The sequence below is a fragment of the Carcharhinus amblyrhynchos genome, chromosome 26 (assembly GCF_965287045.1).
Source record: "Carcharhinus amblyrhynchos chromosome 26, sCarAmb.v2.hapA, whole genome shotgun sequence".
In the NCBI taxonomy this organism is placed as follows: domain Eukaryota; kingdom Metazoa; phylum Chordata; class Chondrichthyes; order Carcharhiniformes; family Carcharhinidae; genus Carcharhinus; species Carcharhinus amblyrhynchos.
In genome coordinates, this window is record NC_137349.1 from 22,774,581 (window position 1) to 22,792,633 (window position 18,053).

Below are 18,053 nucleotides of genomic sequence, written 5' to 3' on the forward strand. Positions count from 1 at the left end.
GTTTGGGAGAATCTCCCCTGTACGCGAGAGAGAGAAGTGAGAGTATGTGTGAATGTGAGCGAAGAAAGGTGAGGGTGTGCGCATGGCTTATGTGTGTGAGAGCAGAGGTGAACGTGTGTGAGATAGGTGAGAGTGTGAGTGCATGTGTGAAAGACAGAGGTGAAAGAGATTGTGTGTGTGAGTGTGTTATTTGTGTGAGTGAGAGAAGGGAGCTGAATATATATGAGAGAGTTAGGTGAGAGTGTGAATGTGCATGAAAGAGAGAGGTGAGAGAGAGTTAAGTGCATCTGTGAGAGTTTTGCCGGAATTTTACCACCTCGTCTGCCTAAGGCTCTCAAGGCCAACAGAAAATGCTGTTCTGTGAGCCTTGCCCAACCCAATTCCAGAGTGGACATGCTGTAAAGTTCCGGCATATGTGCATGTTTGATACGAGAATCCAGCTATCCAATAGCGTTCCTAATATTAAACAATTTGTGAGCAAAAGAAACAGCATCACTCCTCCCATTAACAAAGACAAAAGGGTAAGACTTAAGTGTTGAATAAGAGAACTTTTTAATGAGGGATGGATGAAGCCATGACAGATATAAAAATCTTTAAGATCAAGTTGTTGCCAGACCAGAAACCAGTGTTGCTAAGTGAGCATGAGGATGATGGGTCAACAGGCAGCAGAGTTTTAGATAATCTTAAATTAATGGATGGTGGAGTTTAGGAGGTTTGTCACAAGTGAAATGATATAGTCAAGTCAAGAGGTAATAAAACATGCATTAGAGTTTTGGCAGCAAATGAGCCTGGTAGGGGTGGAAGTGGCTGGTGTTGTGGAGATGGAAATGGGCAGCCATTGTGATGGCAAGAATAAGTGATTACTAATTCAGTATGGAGGGAAATATGACATTAGGGTTGCAAACAGGTTAGTGCAACCTCAAAGAGTTCTCAGGATGGAGTTTGTGGCAGGGACCAAGGAAGACTTTGGTCTTCCAAATGTTTATTCAGAGAAAACTTCTAATCATTCAATATTGGCCTCCAATATTGGTCAAACCAAATAAATCATTCAGTATTGGATGTCAGACAAATATTGGATGAATCTAGAGAGGTTGTGGTGAGGGGTGCTGTCAGGTGAAAAGGACAAAGTTTTAAAACTTCTAATCATTCAGTATTGGCCTCTTTTAAGGTCAAACCAAATAAATCATTCAGTATTGGACATCAGACAAATATTGGAGGAATCAAGAGAGGTTGTGGTGAGGGGTGCTGTCAGGTGAAAAGGACAAAGTTTTAAAGCTTCATTGATAGGCCTCCATGGAAAGGTGCCCAACTAGTGAAACAGATGGGCTGAGCCAGCGTTTATTGCCCATCCTTAATTTCTCTTATCTGAGTGATTTGCTAGGCCATTCAGAGGTCAGTCAAGAGCCAACCACATTGTTATGGGTTTAGAGGCACATGTAAGCAAGACCAGGAAGGATAGCAGATTTCCTTCCCTAAAGGGCATTAGGTTTCACAACAATCATTTTATGATCATTATTATGCCTTAAATTCCAGATTTTTGTTGAATTCAAATTTAACTTCAGCCATAGTGGGATTCAAACCCGTGTCCCCAGAGCATTACCCTAGGTCCAGTGACAATGCCACTACACCAGCACCTCCCCTACATTGAGGATAAGTATGGTTTTATATCTCTGGAGGCTGTTTGAATTTACTACCTTCCGCGAGGACTGACTTGCAGAATAAAACATCCCGCTGGGTATTGTCAGCATACATGTGAAAGCTAATGCTTTGATTTTGGATATGTTGCTGAGGGGCAGCATGCAGATGATAATAATAGGAAGGAGCCAACAATAGATCCTGGTGGATGCCAGAGGTAATAGGAACATGAAGAGAAGCCTTTGAAAGTGATGTTTTTGTTACAATTAGTTAGACAGAGAGGACCAGATATATATGTATTGCCACTCATCTGGGCAACAATGGAGGTGCATGCAGTGGTCAACCATGTCAAAGGCTGTAGACAGATCATGAAGGATGAAGAAGAATAGCGTACCCCTGTCACAGATAGATAGGATGGCAATTGTGAGTTTGGTAAGAACAGCTTTAGTACTATACTGACAAAATTTAGTCACCAATTTTTATATCTCGAAAGGAAAGTGTCAAGGCTAGCAGGCATGTTTCAGCAATATCCTCTGAAATGTTTTCCTCTGAAATGGCTTCAGAAGTCATCAGATATCTCTGGGACAGAAGTTCAACTTACTGACAGGCAGTAAAATAGATTGCTGCTGATTACCTGCCCAATATGGGACCTGCCCAATTTCACTGCCATTGATTCCTCAGGCAATAAAAATCGAGTGGTTTCTAGAACAGCTGACCAATCTGCAGAATCAGATTTACTACCAAAATCTAAACCATTATTTACCGGAAGCAAGAGTCCAAGAGAATCTCTTTTTAATTAAAATCCTGAGAACAACAAAATGAACACCATCATAATATTAATTTTTACAAATTCCCTTACATAGCTTTCAGGATTTTCTATTCAACAGAATAAACTTAGGATGCCAGCAGTTCTAAAAATAAATATGTAACATATGTAAAGCTTTTAAACTTTGTCCTCCAGCTTTTCTTATACATGTTAACAATAATAAAGTGTAAGCAATAGGATGTCTCTCAATTTGACACACTTTCTATTAAGTAGCTTTTATTAAAAATTTAATTGAAATCCTAGTTAAATTGGTTGTTCAGTTGTATCAAAATAATTTTCAAAAACACACTGTAAAGTCTTTGTTTTGAACAAAGTAAATATTTGAGAGTTTACGATTCAAAAATGAAAATCTCCTATGAAATGTGTGCAATTTTAAGTGTCACTAGTAGTTTTTCTGTGACATTACCTAATGAAAATCAGGAGGCTATGCTGTTTTATTAATGTTAAGTCACAATATATTGTATTATCAGGGTCACTGATTTACATTGACTGAGTAAGTGCAATCTTTTTATTATACAGCATTTTGGATTGTTAACTGGTGCTTTAGAGATTGAATTCTACAACTTATTTATTGTATGACGACATTAAATGATGGCCTTTGTTTTCTGTGTATTCTTCAAATACATGTACTAAATCTCATTCCACAATTAATGATTGCAGCAAGATATGTAGCAATACAGGTAAGACATGGGCGCACTGCACTGGACGGAAGTTATGGTCATTATATTGTTCTGGGGAATCCTTGGCTTTGGTAACAGGACGGGTTTGTAATAAAGTTTGGTAGAGCCAAAGGACTCTGATGCCCAGAAACAATGCAGTGGAGGTGTTGAGTTTCATCCCTCTACTCATATTCCTCTCAAAGTTGTTTTCTGCATGAATATCATCCTCATCTATTCCTCCCTTCAGCAGTAGTGGATCTTGGTTGTTTTTATTCCTCCCTCCTCCGACACATTTCCCAAAATCCCTGTCTCTTGTAAACATCCAACTGAAAATTACTTTGGTCAACTTTAGTCCAGTTATAAGAGCTGTGAGTTCATAGAACAGAAGTGTACATCAGGTGAATAGCTTGGGCTTGTACCCGCTGGAGCTCAAAAGAATCAGCGGGATCTGAGTGAGGTATATAAAGTGTAAAGGGTCTTGATAATGTGGATGTTGAACAGATGTTCCCACTTCTGGGATAGTTATAGGATGGGAATTTCCAGCTGCGCTCATCCGAAAATCAGAAAATCCCGCCTGAGGTCAACGGAACTTTTCATGGTCTGCCCCTCGCCTACTCCAATTCTTGTCGCGGGCGGAACGGGAAAATTCGCCTCACAGAGTGAGAGGAGGTAGGTTCAAAACCGGGATGAGGAGAAACTATTTCTCCAAGAGGGTTGTGAATCTGTCGAACTAACTGCGCCAGAGTGCAGTGGAGGCAGAAACAATCAACAGATTCTTGAAAGAGATAGATATGTTTTTGATAAAAAAGCAGGATCAAGGGCGATGGGGAGCATGCAAGAAAGTGGAGTTGAGACCAGGATAAGATCAGCCAAAATCGTGCTGAATGGGGCTCAAAGAGCTGAATTTCTTACTCCCCCTCCTCATTCCTATGTTCCTATAACATGACACTAAACTGACAGTCTGATTCAAGGAAGTAACAAAAAACAATTGGTGTACAAAATGGGAATGTCTGACCACCACAGTAAAAGATCTCCCCAAGGTCTCAATTTCAAACATATTATTGGAGCAGAATAAGGGGAGCCTTCCTCTATGCATTTATTTCAAATAACTCAAATTATCAATGAATATTTTTACACAATACTGGGTAATGGAGGTTCTTGATTGATTGCTAAGGTTATTTTCATCACTGAGATTGGTTTTGCATCATTTTAAATATTAAGCACATCAGGTGGATAGGCCACAGGTTTAAAGCTCTATTGACAGGTTTCTACGGAAAGATGCCCAACCACCGAAGCAGGTTGAGGATTAAGTATGATTTTACGTCTCTGGATGATGTTTGAATTTACTATCTTATGTTAGAGCTGACTTACAGGATGAAACTGGCTGATCTTTAAAACAGAAATAATCTACACCAAAAAGAGCAAAGCTCGTCAGAACTAGTTTGTTCTATTGAGATAGACTGTACGTTGCTTTTATATGACAGTTGTATTCATGTCAGAGTAAGTGAATTTATAGGGAGGTATGGGAATTTCCTCTGCATTCTTGAAAACATGAACTCCTTCCTCATAAATAGGGCTATGGCTTAGTCCATAAAGCACACCAAGAATACTTCACTGATGGTTCACTATGTACGGCACAACAATGTGGTCAGTTGAAATTGTAACAAAATATTAAGAACTACAAACCTGGGTATGATCATGCCACTTTATGTCCTGTAGCCTGTGAGTGGCAAATGATTAGTGAATTATTTTGAGAATTTCCTTCTGAAACGAACAAGTTTCAGTGCAAGCATGAGCATACTTCATCTTGAAGTTTCGGGACAAAATTAAATGTTTTTGTGCTGATAAACATGTCTTCTTTACTCATGGAAAAGATTGATAGAAGGATTCAGGGACATGAGGAAAATCCTTTTCACCCAGAAAGTGATGGGTGTCTGGCATTCACTGCCTAATTGGTGTTTCAGGCTGAATTATTTAGCATTTAACTGGTACCTGGATCTGTATTTGAAGTGCTGTAGTCTTCAAGACAACGGACTCGGTGCTGGAAAGCGGGATTAAAATGAGCAGCTAGTTTATTTTTTTCTCTTATCTACAGGAAATTACTAGCGGCTGCTAGACTAAAAACAGAAAGTACTGGAAAATCTCAGCAGGTCTGACAGCATCTGTGGGCCGAGACTAGAGCTAACGTTTCGAGTCTGGAATGACCCTCCATTAGAAGGGTCTGGTTGGTACAGGCACAATGAGTTGAGTGATCTTTTTCCGCACTAGAACTTTTCTTTGGTACCATGGCTCACTGACATGTCAGGTGGGTTTTTCCGGCTGTGCTCACCCCAAAACTGGAAAATTCCACCTGAGGTCAAGGACCTTTCCAACGGTCTATCCCTCACCCGCTATGACTCCTGTGGTGGGCGGAGTGGGAAAATTTGCCCAGTCATGTCCATCTTTGACAATAAATATAACCAAATATATGTTTGTTAATTCTATTTAATCTTTTTAGTTTAAATTCTGGACAATAACTTGCACAAGGTTTTCAGAGGAAAGGGGGATTAATAAATGTTCCTTACTTTAGATTGAAATATATGGTCTTAGGATTTCCCAAAGTGGCTTACGTGTCCCATAATATCAGCCGCCACTTTGAGGTAGTGAACTAGAACCATAAATTCTACAGTACAAGAAGTGGCCTACTGGCTTTGTGAAAGATCTATTCAATTGGCATGGAACACAGCATACTGGTTGACCTTTGAAATTGTTCCAAAAATGTGGGTTGACTTATACATCGAGTATAAAATATGAATCACCAGTGTGGGTGTGGGCGGTTGCCATTTTGAAATGTGAAGACGACGAAACAATACCAGTAATTCATATTAAATTAATGTGGCACAGTTTATTTAATGAGTACAACTTGGTTACTGGTTAGCTACTTGGGGCCAGTGAGCTAGATTGTAATCATCCTGTAAATTCCCATGTTCCTAATTTTCATCTGATTGTGCAATGCCTATAAGCACTGCCTACCTTTGTACATAAGATTAGAATTTCATCAGTGTCTTATTCCACAGCACAATACATCTCACGGACTGTCACTTACACTTATTTGATTCTGTCTCTTCCCTCAATGCTCTAATCATAATTTTCCACTCCATGTCACCTTGGTTTGGCTGTATCTCCATTGATGAGAATGAACAGAAAGCTGTAAGCCAATGGCACTAGAGTGGGAAATTTGGATCTCACGTTTTTAACTTTCGGCAAAGGGTCAACATTTGAAGCATTAACTTGGCTGCACCCTCCCTGTAGATTCTGATTGACCTGTGGCATGTTCCTAAGATTTTCTGTTTTTGGTTCAGTTCTCCAACATGTGCACTTACTCCTTCTAACATTTGATGTTATTTCCAGCAAAGTGTAATATCTAAGCAATTTCAACGATAATCACAGAGAAAGTATTCCTTGTTGTGACTGGCAGTCGACTGGTGCTAACTGATAGTCACTGACATTCAATGAAGTGATTAGATCGATCTGTTAGTGTTTCAACGCCTCGTCAGTGATTTGACTGTCGAAATGCATGATTGGAAGTGAGTTACATGAAAGCTAGATACTGGAAGAGCTCAGCTGCTACAAACTAATTTCCATGCATTTTAACAATCAGGTCACAGGGAGTTAAAAACAAAAAAAAAACAGGTTAAATGGTTGAAAGTTACTTTGGGACCCAAGCAATATTTGGATAAACAGTAAAACTAAATGCAAATATACAATAGATGGAATATGATTGAATCAAATGCTTCCCTCATTATCTCTTCACATCATTAACTTTGCATTTAAAATGTGTAAATTCACACTAAAATTAATTAATTATCAAATGAGTGGAAATATTCTGTACCAACAAGTGAATAATTCAAAACCAAGTGCATGAGAGCCAAACTACTACTAAAGTTTCACTACCCACACCAACGCTGCAGTCAACGCAAAGGATCAAGCCTTTAAAAATTCATCCTCAACCTCCACCCTCGATCCCACAAAGAATTACACAGTCAGGAGGATGTCTCAGAACTTCAGTGCTTTTAGCAGGCTGGAGGCACAATTTCTTCCCACACTCCAAAGATGTGAGGGTTAGGCTGACTGGTCATGCTAAACTGCCCCATAGCATCAGGGGGACTAGCAGGATAAATATGTGGGGTTAAGGATTTCGGGCCTGAGTGAGGCAGTGAGATAGATGAATGACCAGATCATCTGTTTAAGCAGTGTTGGATGAGATTAATCTGGGCCAGTGCATCGAGGAAATTCCCCATTCCTCACTGAACAATGAGATGAGGTAATTTATGCCCACTTGAGAAGGCAGAGACAAAGAAACAATCATTTAGTGGAAAAAATATAAAACATCCTCTTATTTCATTGGCTGGGATTCTCTGATCTTGTTTGCCCTACCCCTGCTGCAAGTGTGAATGGAAAATTTGGTGCTCAGCCAAAACTCCACTCACTGCAGCAGAGCCGGAGAATCTCAGCCATGGGCGATATTGGAGAAGTCTGGTCATTATCTTTCAGCAGATGAAGATTCAGATCCACATCCCCTTTACTCCTCACGTATCCTTTAGTTTGGGTTCTGAGAGACTGGCATTCATCAACAGCTCCTAACTTTATGCTACTAAATCCGGCTTTCTTCCCCTGGCAATATAATTGTACATACAGTTTTCTTTTGATCAGCCTACAATTCTGTTCCAAGGATAAATGTTGGATTTAGCAGCATTAATGCCATAGATATGCTAATAATTCAGTGCAAACACAATGTCCTGTAAAAGTAGCTGTGGAGTATCAGTTTTGAGCCTTTTTAAGTTGAGCTTGAGCAAGAGATTTCCCCAGCACCACTCATCCCGGTTGTGAATGGGTTGACGTACAGCCCATTTAAGGGAATATCTTGCTGGGCTGCAGAGGAAGGTTGTCTAATCAATAAATCTCACTCTAGGCCAGCCAATCTACCATTTTGGTGGAACTGGTAAGTGTAGCATTTTAAAGATTGCGCAGCATGTAACAAATACTTTTATGCACGTTCGATGGCTGGAAACTAACTTTGGTTTCCTTTCTGCACAGGTGCAACCTAACCTGGTGAATATTTCCGCCACTTCCTATTTTTATTTCGGATTTCTAGCATCCACAGTATTCTAGTTTTGTACCTGGTGTTCCGAATCCTCACTCTTCTCTAATTTGTTTATCCTGACACCTTTCTCACCTCCGAACCTATAGGTATAAATTGAACTCCAATGTTGCAGAGCCAGCTGATTAAATGGATGAGATTAGAGGTGATATGTAACACCAATGATTTTCACAGCAGGCCACTTGTTTCAGGTGTGAAATGCTTGGGTATCAGATAGCTACGTATCAAAGGACAAAAGAGTGTTGTCACCTGATATTTTGAATCATCACACCAAATATAACTGTAAGCATCCTTAAGGACACCCAATGGGTTTGCATATATGCTCAGCTGAGAAAGAAAAAATAAGAAGGTGGTGGGGACAAAATTCCTTGGTGGGCAGGGACAATTTTCACAATTACAGAATGGTAGATCCTTCAGGGTCCCTGACAATGAACTGTGGAATTAAATAGCTCTCCTTACGGATTTGTGTTAATGCCAGGCTGTCAAAAGGCTTCTACATCTTTTGAAAATTATGGGTTGCAGCAACTTCTTTTGGTTTGGGCCTCAATGACAAAAAGCAAATACCCAGAATTTTCTGTTCAATGACTGGCTTTTTATCAGGCAGTTTTGCTGACCTAACCTTCAGATTGTAATGCCTTACTATGAAGGTGCTGCCTAGTCTGATTTGCTGCAGAAGTTTTAACTGAAGGTGAGCTACCTTCCATTCAATACTGGTGTGAGATCAGCTCCACGAGACTGAAAAATGCTAACATCATTATTTGTACTGGATGCAGTATAACTGCAATGAGTGAAAAATGAACACTTTTTTAAACTTTAATTTTGAAGTTTACCAAGTTGATTCTGTAATACTGGTGAAGAGCTAACTGTCCTATCTGCTGTTCCATTACAATGACAATTTATCTAGCATTCAGATGGCAGGCATCAGAACACCATGCAAGAGTTTAAATGCACTCTGGTAATGCTGCTTTTCACCTACTTTCTATTGGTCTAATGTAGGTCAATGACGTCTGAAGCTTAAACCAAATGGTACACAGTGACAGAATAACAAACTCAATGAGTTCAATATAACTGACCGACTGGAGAGATCAAACGCAAACTTAACAGTGACAGCAAGGGAATACCACTGTATATATCAGCAACACTGACAGAAGGATGTTAGTACCACCGTATACATCAGTAACACTAAGATGGAGAGAACTAACACTGTATACTTCAGTCACACTGGCAGAGTGAATGCTACAATCATTCAGATATGTCACAAAGTTTGATACTCACCAATTGTTCCTGTCTTGCTGTCCTCAGTTTCAGAGCCAATAGCAGGCCTTGGGCTGCCACCCTGCTCTGGTTCTGAAGGAAAGAAAAGGTTTGGATGAGTGGAAGAACAGTTGAAATAATACATGAAAAAGCTACAAGGGTAATTAGCTTATAAATTTAATTTTGAAGTGATATGAAGTTCATCCTGTATCACCAGCTAGTCCCTAACCTCCCAGCAAGGTGCTGCGTAGTGGAATATCCCAGGATGGCTGTGCAATGTCTGCATGAATTCATTAGTAGTTTTCATTTCAGTATCCATGAGCTACTGAGGAGAAAGTCACTTCCATTATCAATCTAATTAGATTGTTGAGAGGCTGTTATCCAGGGACTAGAGAGTCCAGAGCCAAGGGTCACAATCTCAGAATAAAGGGTCAGGTGTTTAGGATGGGGATGAGGGGAAATTCTTACACTCGGAGGATTGTAGTTCTTTGGAATTCTCTAACCCAGAGGGTTATGGATGTTTAGTCTGTATGACTGGATGAAAACGCACTGCAAATAAAAAATTGTTAGCATCTGTGACCTTTGATTGTGCTGAAGTATGATCTCAGCAGGACCAATGAGAAAAGTCAACTGAGGCACTTGGCCCAGACTGAGAATCTGAGGAAAGGCTGCTGGTCTATCCCCTCTAAAAAGTCTCACAACACCAGGTTAAAGTCCAACAGGTTTATCTGGTAGCACAAGCCACAAGCTTTCAGAGCGTTGCTCCTTCCTCAGGTGAGTGTTAATTCTGTTCACAAACAGGGCATATAAAGACACAATCTATCCCCTACCAGTGATTGTCAGAATAGAACTAGTTACCGTCAACCTTTCAGAAAGCAAAGTATAAACTACAAAAGGACCTGAAAGAGGGGAAGATATAAACTTGGAAGAGTAATGTCTGAATGGCTCCAAAGACGAACAGCTAATGGCAGATCTGATAACAAAAACTAAGTGCAGGTGTGCCAGTCAACAAGTCATCCAATTATGGTCTTGATTAAATTATTTCAATACTATAAAGGCTTGTTTGAATCAAGTAACATCCATACATAATAATTATCTTTGTGCTAGCCTGTTGTATTATGCAAAATGTGGATAGGGTAGAATCACAGAATCCCTACAATGCATAAGGAGGGCATTCAGCCCATCAAACCTGCACCAACAACAATCCCTTCCAGGTCCTATCCCTGTAACCCCACTTCTAACTCTGCTAGTCCCCCTGACACTAAAGAACAATTTATCATGTTCAATCAACCTAACCTATAGACTGTGGGAAGAAACTGGAGCACCCAGAGGAAACCCACCTCACAGTGATTAGTTTATAAAATAAATTTTGAAGTGATATAAAGTTCATGCTGTATCACCAGCTGGTCCCTAACCTCTCAGCAAGATGCAGTGTAGTGGAGTGTCCCATGATGGCTGTGCAATGTCTGCATAAACTCATTGGTAGGTTTCATTTCAGGATCCATGAGCTACAGGAGTAAAAAGTCACTTCCATTATCAATCTCCCTTGCTGGGAGGTTAGGGATTCGCTAGTGATACAACATGAACTTCATATCATTTCAAAATTAATTTTATAGGATAATTACTGTGAGGTGGGTTTCCTCTGGGTACTCCGGTTTTCTCCCACAGTCCAAAGATGTGCTTGATGTTAGGTGGATTGGCTATGATAAATTGGACCTCAATACAGAAGCACTGAAGCAAAACTAGTGTAGTAACATTTGTTAGTAGCTAACTAGTGCTCGTACAGGGCAGCCTGCAACAACAATGAAACATACTGAGAATGTTGACAGGTGACTAGTTAACACATTATGATAATAATAACAATTTTATGATAGTGCCCATTTAGTCACACACTCAGTTCAGGCTATAAGCTGATAGGCCACATAATGGAATCTGAAGGCTTAAATGAAGAAATTTTGGAACTGCGAGCTTTGGGAGTCCAGAGGCCCCATTACTAAGTGAAGGGTAAGGATTTCAAAAAGATGGAGCAACTTTTGGCTTTTCGCCTTCTCAGAACCTCTTGAACATTTGGTTCTGATTCCTCTCTGAGTCAGAACGTTGTAAACAATCTTGTGGAGTGCGTGTCACTGGTTTCTTCCTCACATAACAATACTAAATAAATTCATCAAATATTTTTCTGGAATGTACTATGAGAGAAATCACAAATATATGGCAGCCTGAATGCAAATATTCACATCAGATGCTCAGCCACACAACTATGGTATCATTACACAAAGCGGCCAGAGAAATTCTGTCAGAAAAATGTGAAATAAACGCAAATAGTGTGGATAGTGAAGAAAAATGAAAATCAACATTCTAAATCAATTAAGGGCGGCACAGTGGCACAATGGTTAGCACTACTGCCTCAATGCGCCAGGGACCCGGGTTTGACTCCCAGCTTCAGTCATCGACCATGCAGAATCTGCATGTTCTCCCTATGTCTGCATGTGTTTCCTTCGGGTGCTCCGGTTTCCTCCCACAATACAAAGATGTGCAGGTTAGATGGATTAGTCATGCTAAATTGCCCCTTAATATCAGGCGGACTAGGAGGGTAAGTAAGTGGGGTTAAAGGGCTAGGGCTGGGTGGGATTATGTTCGGTGCAGACTCAGTGGGTCGATCAGCCTCCTTCTGCACTATAGGGATGTTATGAGTCTATGAACTCTTTTTGCACAATGGTTCCGATAATTCTTTCTGACCGAACTGTCATGGTTGCTGAAAGTAACACATCTTATCTGTGGTTAAGTCAGTGTTTATTTAAGTAATTAAAGTTAGCCTAAAGTGTTTGCATGCAGATTAAACATAATAGAGGCTAAATTTGATAGCACCCCGAGACAGGTGCAGTGATCACCATGTGTGAATACCCTGCATTTGGTGTTTGCAACACAGGCAAAGTGCCAACTTCATGCTGCCTGCTTGTTCAGTGCTAACTACGCTGTTGACTGCTGGATGCTGGAGTATGGAGCCAATATTGTGAGTGGCTGGCACCATTTAAAGCTAACCTGCACATCTTAACAGGAAGGTATGCTGAAGCTGGAACAGGTGCAAGCAGTCATACAGGAAGCAAATATTACCCTTGAGACATGAATAACAGCATAACCTGATGGAGAGCAGGCTCCAAAGTTTTTGGATACTGCACTAAAAGGCCTCCCATTGAGCAGTTGGATAGGAGGAAAGATGTCTTGAATCGACAGGGTCCAGAAAGCCCTCCAGATACAAACTCAGAAGGCAGTGGGAACAGAAAGCCATGGACACGGACGCTGGGAGTCAAGGACTTAGATATTGTGCCACATGATGTTCAATGACTTCACCCAAGTGCTCAAATGAATCTTCAAATGCTATATCCTACCAAAATGAACACTGCTCCATTCACCATTCCTCCACTGTAATTTTATTAACAATCTCTCATCAAATAGGACTCATACAAGACATTTATATTCCTCACCCAGCACTGTCACATGTCTCGCCCTCTAACAGCTTATGTACATTGTCAGTAATTCAATAGAGAGCACTACACTCACAAAACATTTTCCCCTCTCTTGCAGGACTACATGGCATACAATCAGAAATAATACACCTAAATGGAAGGGTACAGGTACACTTGCCTATCCTGACCTCTCTGGAGGGTACAGTGTTGGCAATTATTTGGTTATTGCCAAGACTTTAGTCAAGGGTAGGGCTGAATCCAACAAAGGTGACAGTATCCTCAGACCTAATTTTTGTTCTGATGTCCCACACTCCATTCAACCCCAATCGTGTCTGGTTTCCAAGCTGCAGATGGGGTAAGCATGCACTTCTTACTTTCTCCTTTCCCACACCTCAACCCTCCACCTGTGCCTTTCCCCTTCTAGATATCAAAAATTTGTCACCTTGTTTGGCAGTAGAGGAACAGCAACGATGAAGATGCACTGTCACTCGATTTCAACTTGCAGTCACCAACTCAGATATTGACACTATGCATAATTTAGAGGATAACCTAGTGATGAGATCTGCACGTGATGAGATACTGGACACAAGTAACCTGCAGCCAAGACAGGTGCCATAGCACCAGAGGGAGAAGTCATGGGAGCCTTGAAGGGCTCCAATGAGCATTCCAGTGAAAAAAGCTGATTTTTAGATGCATTTCTCTATCAGTTCTGGGGTTAAAGCCTTTTCAAGATGGTGAATCTGCCTTTTCCCCGCCCCCTTCAAATGCTCTTTGCAGGTGAGGCAAGATGGCCACCATTACCATGTGACCTGTACAGCAATGCCAAGTCACTTTCCATCTAAGGCAAGACAGTTATCCAAGGTCTCAATAACCCTGTAGTGATCAAAATGGTCAAGGCTGTTCACATTTCACAGTGGCTTATCTTTAGTGTCTTTGGATGCAATTTTAACCGCCGTTCACATCACGCTACTACTGCAGCAAGGTTGGGGAATTTGGCAGCCAACCAAATCTCCATTCACTGCAGTGGGATGGGAAAATCTCGTCAGTGTCAACGGTGGTAAGATTCCTGCCTTTGTGTTTGGAGGAAATGCCATCAAGTCAATGAGTTTTGTGTACTATTTTGGAACACTAATTGAACTTTCTATGTATATGTCTGAGGAATGTCAGGAGATAAAAGAAAGATAACTGAAATCCACATTTCTGTCTTGTAGCCACTTTGAGAAGTCTTTAAACTCAGTCCAAGATTTTTATTAATGAGACCTTCAAAATGATTTTTAAAAAATTATATCATAACTTCACACCTTAACATACAACGAAAACTATGCAAGTTCTGAGATTTAATGCTGGAACCTTTCAATCAATTGAATATGCTCTTCATTGTTCGAGCAAACTATACAAATCATGAATTAGTTGTTCATGAATAAGGCACTCCCTTGTACCTAATTGACAAAACACTGTATATGCCCGTTCCTGAATGATATTCAATGTATACAACGTATGTCTTCAAATTTCTTATTAAATAATAGACTAAACTTACCTTTTAGTATAACCTTGATCTGGCACAGTTGTCTTTGTTCTATTGAACAAGTGGAGTACTACAAGGGAATGTCTCTCCATGGTGACAGGACGGACAGGATGCTCACAGAGGTGTTAGCCAGCATGAGAGTTTTGCTTTAATGTTATGTCAGCTGTGCAGTGTCGGCATGCTTTGTTCACGTCTTTGGCGTCATGCAGGGCTCAGTGGCAGTTATCAGACATTGGTTCCTATGGTTACAGCTGAGCGGTCACTACTGCGTGCAGCTGTTTGAATGTTTTTCAAATGTCAATGGCTTTTACGAATGTAATTCCACTCAGAATGTTACCTCGTGTCTGGAATAGATTGTTGCATTATTAGCCACGCTGGTTGCACTGGTTTCTGAGGTGTGTTTGAGAGAATTCCCTGATTATCAGAGCAGTTATACCACATACTTTGTGTCTATGTGCAGCAGTTTTGACTTTGGATCTGTCAAGATTTGCAAAATATGTAGTGCCATTGATGTATGAAATCAACCTGATTGCTGCTTAACGGAATGCGTAGTATATAACCCAGCTTCATGTTTGCTGCCACTGCGAAAACTCTGAAGCACATTTTAAAGAATTTTAAGCATAAACTGTTAAACATTATTAATAAAGCAATGGACAAGGTCATTCTATCTTATGTAGGCCACATATTGTTAGCAGTGCTGCCTCACAGTGTCAAGGACACAGGTTCGAGTCCACCATAGGTGATTGTCAGTGTGGAGTTCGCACATTTCCCCATGTCTGTGTGGGTTTCCTCCAGGTGTTCTGGTTTCCTCCCACAGCCCAAAAGTGTGCAAGTTAGATGGATTGGCCATGCTAAGTTGCCCCTTAGTGTCCCAAGATGTGTAGATTAAGTGGATTAGTGGGGTAAATGCGCGGTGTTACGGGGATAAGGAGGGGGTAGGGCCTAGGTAAGATGCCCTGTTGGAAAGTCAGTGCAGACTTAAGTGGCTGAATGATCTCCTTCTGCACTGCAGGGATGCTATGATTCTGTACATAAATTAAAACAAACCTTCATAATTGTATAGCATGATTTCACATCAATGAGGCATCTGAAAGCAGTCACACAATGAATTATTTTTCAGGTACAATTATTTTAATGTGGGAAAGCACCGTCACACCCATTCCACATCAATAACGTCTCACCAAAACTCATGAACTGAACATTCAGTTAGTCTGCTCCCCTTTCTCCCTGGAGTGCTGAAGGAGGAATGTTGCTGAGGGATGCATGGACTTTCCTGCTCATTCTGAATAATATTGACATTGGAAACATCTTGGATTGAATCTTTAATGTGATAAAATACCCTGAAGTGCTTCTTCAGAGCAATAATAACCTGACAAGGGATCAGCGGATTAAACTGACCAAAAGCATGACCAGTAAGCTGAATCTGAAAAGGTTTGTGAAGAAAAGGGTAAGAGGGAGTGAGGCAGAAGGATTTAAAGAGCATGGGGTCTACATGATTGAGGACTGCACAATCAGGAAAGGAGAAGCAGTAATTCTTCATTGTGAGTGGATGAAAATTCTGGAACTTCCTGCAGGAATTTCTTCAAAACATAGCATGCACTGATTCAAGAAGGTAGCTCAGCGTCACTTCATCCAGGGCAACTGATGTGGGTAATAAATAGTTGCTGGGCCTTGCTAGAGATAAGAACATAAGAACATAAGAAATAGGAGCAGGAGTAGGCCATCTAGCCCTTCCAGCCTGCCCCGCCATTCAATAAGATCATGGCTGATCTGAAGTGTATCAGTTGCACTTTCTCGCTTTCTCCCCATAACCCTTAATTCCCCTGTCTATCAGAAACCAATCTGCCCGTGACTTAAATATATTTAGCAAGGTAGCCTCCACTACTTCAACAGGCAGAGAATTCCAGAGATTCACCACCCTCTGAGTGAAGAAGTTCCTCCTCAACTCCAATCTAAACTGCGCCCCCCCCTTATCTTGAAGCAGTGTCCTCTAGTCCTGCTATCCTTTCTAAGTGGGAAGAATCTCTCTACCTCTACCCCTCCATCCCCTTCATTATCTTATACGTCTCTATAAGGTCCCCCCTCATCCTTCTAAACTCCAACGAGTACAGACCCTGTCTATTTAGTCTCTCTTCATAGGCCAACCCCCTCATCTCTGGTATTAGCCTAGTGAACCTCCTCTGCACTCCCTCCAAGGCCAATACATCCTTCTGCAAGTGCGGCAACCAAAACTGCACACAGTACTCCAGCTGCGGCCTCACCAGTACCCTGTACAGTTGCAGCAAGACCTCCCTGCTTTTATATTCTATCCCCCTCGCTATAAAGGCCAACATTCCATTCGCCTTCTTGATCACCTGCTGCACCTGCAGACTGGGTTTTTGCGACTTGTGCACAAGGACCCCCAGGTCCCTCTGCACCGTAGCATGTTGCAGCTTTTCGCCTTTTAAATAATTATCCCTCCTACTATTATTTCTGCCAAAGTGTATAACCTCACACTTGCTAACATTATACTCCAACTGCCAGGTCCTCGCCCACTCGCTCAGCCTATCCAGATCTCTCTGCAGACCTTCCACAACCTCCACACAATTTGCTTTTCCACTCATCTTCGTGTCATCAGCAAATTTCGTCACCCTACACTCAGCCCCCTCCTCCAGATCATCTATATAAATGGTAAAGATGACCATGTCCTGATTTTTTTAAAGTCAAAGGAGGAAGAAAAGGGCACAATGACATAACAAGAGTTTTCAAATCAATCTTTGGAGTTAGGGGACCAATGAATATTGGCGAGGACAGGGCGTCAGCAAAATAGACTGAATGCAGTAGTGGATGTAGCAAATGGCATTTTGTAACTGTTGCGATTTGCAGAACCCATGAGAAAAACACAAAAAAAATTGGAATAATCAAATCTGACAGGAACCAGAGTTTCATTAACAGTGAGGATGAGTTGGAATAGAAGCAAAAAATGAAAGTAGAAATATGTGGTCTTCGTGGTGGCAAGAATGTGTAGATTGAAGCTCAGCTCAGGGTGAAACAGGAAACTGCGGGTGCAAAGCAATGGACTCATTCTGGGTAAGTGATGCAAAATATTATGGATAAAATAGCCAGATGGCAAATGCAATGTAACAAGGAAAGCACAAGATAATGGATTTAATTTTTTTGGCCCCATGGTGGTGGTGGGCTTGGAGCTGAGAGGCCGGTAGAATTGCAGGCAGTTGCGTCAGAACGACAATGCGCTGTTACCAGTCAGGAACTCCCAGGGAGTAGGCTTGCTACCCACTACATAGAAGTGAGAAGCCAATTTGCCTTAACAATTAGTTATTTTTTGTGGTGCTTCAGTTATTTTGTCAACAGAAGAGTGTCCCCGGCACCTCATGTGGAGGCCATAATGTCAATGAAGGTAGCCTTCCTGTCACAAGGATTGAGAGCCTGAGGCCCCATGCAGCCAAGACGGGACTGTGCATATAAAAGACCGTCCAAAATCTGTTGACTTACTTGTCCATAATGTGCAACCCAGCAAGCATCTCCATGATGAGGTATCCTCTTGGTGTCC

General features: G+C 41.2%; 1 protein-coding gene across 3 annotated transcripts in view; it reads right to left on the bottom strand.

Moving 5' to 3' along the window:
* Positions 1 to 18,053, bottom strand: part of nfic (nuclear factor I/C) — a 436,701-nt gene that overhangs the window by 183,527 nt on the left and 235,121 nt on the right. For all 3 annotated transcript variants that reach the window (XM_080213184.1, XM_080213182.1, XM_080213185.1), the window contains exon 3: positions 9,536 to 9,607. In XM_080213184.1, the coding sequence (XP_080069310.1) occupies positions 9,536 to 9,607 (72 nt within the window). The remainder of the gene's footprint in view (positions 1 to 9,535; positions 9,608 to 18,053) is intronic.